Genomic DNA, 6,011 nt, shown 5'->3' with positions numbered 1-6,011 from the left:
TTTTTTTATATTCTTCAGGTAAAGAGTTCAAGTCCAAACAATCACGAACGACCAAATAACGAGTACAGGCTCCAAAATTCAGTCAGCTCACTCACGCACTCATTTGTGTGTTCCCAGGTTGTTTTGGAGACTGAGATCACCAACAAATCAGCCCTGAAGCTCTACGAAAACTTGGGTTTTGTCAGAGACAAGCGGCTCTTCAGATACTACCTGAACGGAGTGGACGCGCTGCGGCTCAAACTGTGGCTCCGCTAGCAGAAAACAGAAGGGACGGGAGGAGGACGGGACAGCAGGTGCTGTTCACCTCGAACACTTATCAGCTTGACGGCCTCAGCTCTGCCCTGGTCATTTCACTCTTATAGTCACACATACAGACACCTACACACACACACACACACACTTACACATATACCTGTGTCCAAGGAGTATGCACATAAGTATGCATAAAACAAGCAGACACACCCTCCTTTTATCCTTGACCTCTGAACAAGCGTTTAGGCAGAAATGGACTGAAATCCCACCAGGTGTTACACGACGGGGGTCTCCTGCTGCCTTCTGTGACGAGGGCGGGGCGAGTGAGGGTGACCTCATTGAATGGGGGACATTGCAACCTTGGAAGCTCGGGGGCGCCTGTTCGACCAGGTGTGAGGCAGCTCAAGTGAGGATGTGCATCCAGACTCCACCCCCTACAAAAAAATAACAAAACAAAAAGGACAAGGCACCACACCAAAATCCTGCAGAACCTGGGACAAAGCAGACTTTTAAAAAACACAAGGAAAAAACTTAAAAAAAAAAAAAATCATCACCACATGAAACAAGGAAGTGGAGCGGTAAACACAGACTGGGAAGATATTTGTGGAGTTCATTTTTGTTTTGTTTTCTCTTTTTTAACCTTATATGTTGGGCAGGGGGACGGAAAAAGCTATAGTTTGTGTGTTTGTACCGCCTGGTGTTTTTCAGAAAGCAAGTGGCTTTTGTTTTTTGTTTTTGTCATTTGCCGTTGGTTTCACTGTGAGCGAGTGAAGAACACGTTTGTATGAGTGCGCGTGCTTGGTATGTTTTTGTCTCCCCATCCTGTCCAGCAGGTGCAGCACCCCCCTCCCCCGTTGCTGCTGCTGCTGCCGCTGCTTCCATCACCTGCCTCAGCCCCCAGGACTGAAGCCTGTAAAGATATGCATGCTTTTTGTTTCAATGTGAGTGCGGGAATAAGAGCTTGTCGATTAACTCAGACTGAGGCCAATCCCCAACTCCCTCTTCAAGAAGCCCATCCTGTGTTTGTGTACGCATGTTGGCGCAGAGCAGCTGATTGAAACAAATCACTCCATTAGCACCTCAAACTTTGCCCGACTCGTGGACCGTTTTAAGCTTCGGTGTCTTCATCGTCAAACCTAGACAGGACGTGGGTGAGGAGTTTTTTTTCTGTTTGCTTGTTTTTTTTGCAGATCATAACTTATTTTTTCTCCCCAAATGCACTGCCAGCTACTGGAAAATCCCCCCCTCTCAAAACAAAAAGGAGAATACAGCATGTTTAAAAGAGACTCCTCACCAATGATGGTGTGGTCCGACCTCTCCTCTCCTACTAATTTGCAATATTAGCCTGAATCTCCTCGTCGTGAGTGCCACTCAAACCTATCAGCGCCGACAGCCGCGGCCACAGCGATCTGCCTGCTGAGTGGGCAAACCTCTGCAGCCGCTTCCGGTCCACCAAAGCGCGAGATCCGAGACAAAGTGTTACGTATGCTGGATTCCTGTATGAGTGTGCTGTGTGCGTGCAATTTAAATTAAAAAAAAAAAAAAAAAAAGCGAAAAATTGAGAAGTATTCTTACCAGATTATATTTTATTCTTTTGTTCACTTTAACTTTGTTTCCATTTGTCTACTTGACACCTGTATAACCTCATGCCGCTCTCAAGCGGCCGAGTCCACAATGCACTTCCCGGGCGCGTTAACCCGACGCACCGCCAACCTCGCTATAACATTCTAAGATCTCCTTTCCTGCGAACGGATGCGCCCGGGCAGTCCGACAACACACTAAAGCGGCAAAGAAAGCTCGCTTGAACAAAGGTCAGATGCACTTCTTTGGAAATTTGCTGCAGTGTGTATGCGTGAGTATGAATGTGTGTCTCCTGCTGTTTTTGACAATGGTATGGATCATGTTCTGTTAGACCTTTACATCTCTACTTTCAGAGTCCCCCACCCCACCCTGTCCCTGCCCCGTACAGGAAAATCGAGCCTCTAAAAGGTGCTGCCATTTTGTTCTGGCCTTATAAGGACAACAAGAACTCCTTGTTAGATACAGGAAGGAACAAAAAAAAAGTGGACCCTTATTTTTCAGGAGTAGGGTTAGTGCTTGGTGTTGTAGTGAAGGCAGAAAGACGGATTGCAGTGGTTGTTGATGGGCGAAAAAACCTCTTTTTTTTCACAGGTTGCAAATGCAAGAACAAATTATGCAATTGGGCATCTGTGTGCTTTTTCTCCACAATATTGAAAGTAGAAAGCACCACAGCGGGCTGCCATGTGGCACTATTTCAATTCTTTCTTTCTTTTTAAATCTGCTGCACCAGAACAGACACATGCTTTCAGCAAACATTCACAGGGAGTTTTAATGTATTAGGGTTTATTCCCCCTTTTTCAACCACTGAGCTGAGCTGGTACACCCCCAGGAGTCGAGGACTGGAAGGGAGAGTAGATGTTTACAGAGTCGCCACCCACATAATGGTCTGTCTATGTAAGTTTGTGTCTGTATGCATTTGGAACAATGGACAACTTTTGTTTTTTCAGATTTGTATACGAGTGTTCTTTACGTTGAATATATTGAAAGCATGTTTTTTGTTTTTTTGGTCATCTGTTGGGTTTGGGGCGAATTGTGTTGATTTATCAGATTTGATTTTTTTTTTTAATTTCTGTGCTACTTTAACCCCATTCAGAGATGATGTGAAAGTACAAAAACAATCTATAGATCCCCCGAACGCCAACTATTACCTTTGCTGCTCATCAGACACTGTTTAGATTTTTATCAAACTACTTGTGGTTTATTCTGGAGGTCCCACCCATCTTCCTCATTCAAACAGAGGTGTTTTCAGTTTTGAAGGAACTGGGTCTCTTTGCCTCAGTCATGCCAAACTGTCGCGGTTCCATTAGGGTATATATGGGCATTACAGCCTGCCACAGTGGCTGTGTTCAGATCACGCTCACAGACCGAAGGGCTTCGTCATCAATAATCAGTTTGGAGCTGTGCCTTGTGGCGTTGCATCCATTACCCAGTTTTCTCTCAGAGACTCAGTTTTGCCCTGAAATGACATCAGAAACAGTTGGTTTTTTTTCCCCCTCCCCTCATCCTGATCATCCACTGTGCTGTCATGACCTCGGGTGACTGAAATCCTAAATTTATAACCCTTAATTTCTCAGTTGATTCTCAGTTCATTGATCAGATAATTATTATTAGCATTTGTTTTGGCAGTCGATGTGTGACACAAAACCACACAAGCGAGCAGCTGGTCCACAGGGGCTTTCTGCAGCCTTTCTACCATCTACGAAGTGTGAAAAGAGGAGAGCAAAAGTTTTGTTTTTCTTTTCTTTGCATGTCTGTTTTTCTCTGTTCCTCTTCCTGTCCCCTCTTGATTTATTTTTGATCCGGAAATGTCCAATAGCTTTTATTTAATGTGGAAAAAGAACACAGAAATAAATTATTAGATTTTTTTTCTTTTCTTTTTTTTAATGCTGTAAAACTGGGTTGTCTTGTCTGCTGTCTGAAGCGGCTGTATCTGTGTGTCAAAAAAAAGAAGTCACAATCAGACATCAAAAAGAGCTGTTTATTTGATCACATCCACATCAAGAGGGGGGAAAAGAGTCTACCATTTTACATCACACATACCCTAAAACAGTATTATATTGTATAAACAGGCATTTGTTCATTAAGCATGTCAGATGGTTCATGAAGTTACAGAAAATGTTTTTTTTTTTTCCCAAACAAAAGACACTTTATTAACATTGGGATAACAAATGTGCATCAAATACCTAGAACTGCTTTGTGCCTCTTTTCTGTCTGGACTGCAGCAGAGAAGTTTCTTGAATTTATCTTTCAAAAACGAGATTTTAAACTTAACCTGACTTCTGCTCATTTTATCCAAGCAAGGTAAAGTTCTGGTTCGAGAGCGTCCGACAAAACCCTTCACGTTGTCAGCAGCAGATCAGCACACACGGAAATATGAATCTGCTTTCTTGTCTCGTGTTTGTGCTCTTCCAGCCAATAGGAACACTTAATTTATGGGAAATCTCTGCAGCAAGTCGGCGTATGTATCGACTGAAGCTCAGTCATGCACTTAGGGATAAAAATGGAGTTGTAAGTGGCAGTGAGTTCATATCGCATTATGCTACATACTTTTATAGGATGGTGGTATTTTGCACGTGTTTCTCACAGTAACTAATATGAACAGATGGCTTTCAATAAAACGTTTGCATTTGCACAAATTTCACACTTTAAAACAAGCAAATGTGACAGGTTCTATCGGGAATAGTTTGACATTTTGGGAGAAAATGCTTATTTACTTCCTTAACCTTCTAAGACCCAAACTCTTACACAGCATGCATCTTTAATTCCTCTTTGATATTTGGGCATATCGGGGCCCGATGAATGTAAAAACAAAGAAATACCAGATTTTTTTTGGGGGGGGGGTTACCTGATTTTTGTTTCTAAGAAAAATGAGGGCCACAAATGAGGATATTCGTTTAAAATTTCGACAAGAGTAGCAGTATAATGTCCTCGTAAGTGGATATCAGGCCCTTGTAGAGCAAAATTGAGTATTTGGGTCTAAATAACCAAAAATGTGATGTCCACATATGTGGATGCCAGGTCCTAGGAGGTTAAGAGTTGGAAAAGAGTTTAATACTACTATGATGTCTGTCAAGTGTGTGTGAAGATAATATAGATGGTAGAGACTTCTAGTACTTTGCAAAGCTCTTGAGCTGCGCTTCATTTCTTTGTCTGGCTGCTTGGAAATAAATACAGACAGACTTTATTTTTTTAGAGGTGTAACTTCAAAAGTTCTCCAGGCTTTTCTTTGGCATGAAATTGGCTGCTTTTTCCACTTAATTTCAGTCCAGTCCTTCTACCTGACCATTTTCAGAGGAATGTTCATTTTGTAATACTGACCTATGAATCATTCAAGAATAAAAAAGGCACCTAACTCAAGAGATTAACCAGTGTAATAGACAACTTGGTGAAGAACCAATTTAAATTGTACCTTTAGGCAGTTTGTTAATAGCAGCCTGTCACTTGATTTGTTTCCATTTCCAGTTTGACAGATATGAAACCGTATTTTTAGACCAACAAGGTGACTCCTAAAGAGCTATTAGCAAAAAATACTGGCATGTCTTGGCATGGTGTTCAGTGTGGCCTTAAAATATTTGAGGAAAAAAGAAGTGGCAGACGTAAAACTACAGCAGATGAACAGTATTTGAAAGTCCTGTCCTTAAGAAATTGGAAAAATCCAGCAAAGACCTGGCCCTTCAGTTGATCCGTCTTCACTGAAGCCTCATCAGAAATGATCTTAGTGCTCTCTGTAGCTATCGAGAAGCTATTTTTAAGGAAGGGGGGAAATGGAGAAAAGACCGAGGTATGCAAGAGCTGGACTGAAAATCATTGGCAAGAGGTCTTACGGAGTGATGAATGAAAATCTTCAGATTTTGGTTAATTATCAATAAATACCATGGAGGTCAGAAGAAAGATGCAAAAATAAGTGTCCAACAATCACTTAACCGCGTTCTGTCATGGTTTGAGGCAGCGTTTCAGCCAGTAGTTTTGGGGATCTTGTCAAAATTGATGGAATGCCAAAGTACTGTCAGAGCCACAGCTTAATTATTATTTTTTTTTAGCAATGCAGTAAAAGCATACCTGACAGAGTAATACTATCAGTTGTGGATTGGGCTTCTCACAGCCTGGACGTCAACATTATTGAAGCAGCGTTTTTGAACAGAACAAAAGGCAGCCAACATCCAAAGAAGAGCGTTGAA

At 42.1% G+C, this 6,011-nt stretch overlaps 1 protein-coding gene across 1 annotated transcript in view; it reads left to right on the top strand.

Moving 5' to 3' along the window:
* naa30 (N-alpha-acetyltransferase 30, NatC catalytic subunit) overlaps positions 1 to 1,803 on the top strand; it is a 5,554-nt gene extending 3,751 nt beyond the window's left edge. Inside the window, exon 4 of the mRNA XM_005724972.1 lies at positions 118 to 1,803. Coding sequence (XP_005725029.1) covers positions 118 to 255 — 138 coding nt within the window. The 3' untranslated portion in view covers positions 256 to 1,803. The remainder of the gene's footprint in view (positions 1 to 117) is intronic.
* Positions 1,804 to 6,011: the final 4,208 nt, after the last annotated feature.

This window comes from Pundamilia nyererei, unplaced genomic scaffold (genome assembly GCF_000239375.1).
Source record: "Pundamilia nyererei isolate P.nyererei 1_Seehausen unplaced genomic scaffold, PunNye1.0 scaffold00013, whole genome shotgun sequence".
NCBI lineage: Eukaryota > Metazoa > Chordata > Actinopteri > Cichliformes > Cichlidae > Pundamilia > Pundamilia nyererei.
Note: the sequence above shows the minus strand (reverse complement) of the source record. Positions and strands in the feature narration are given on the sequence as shown.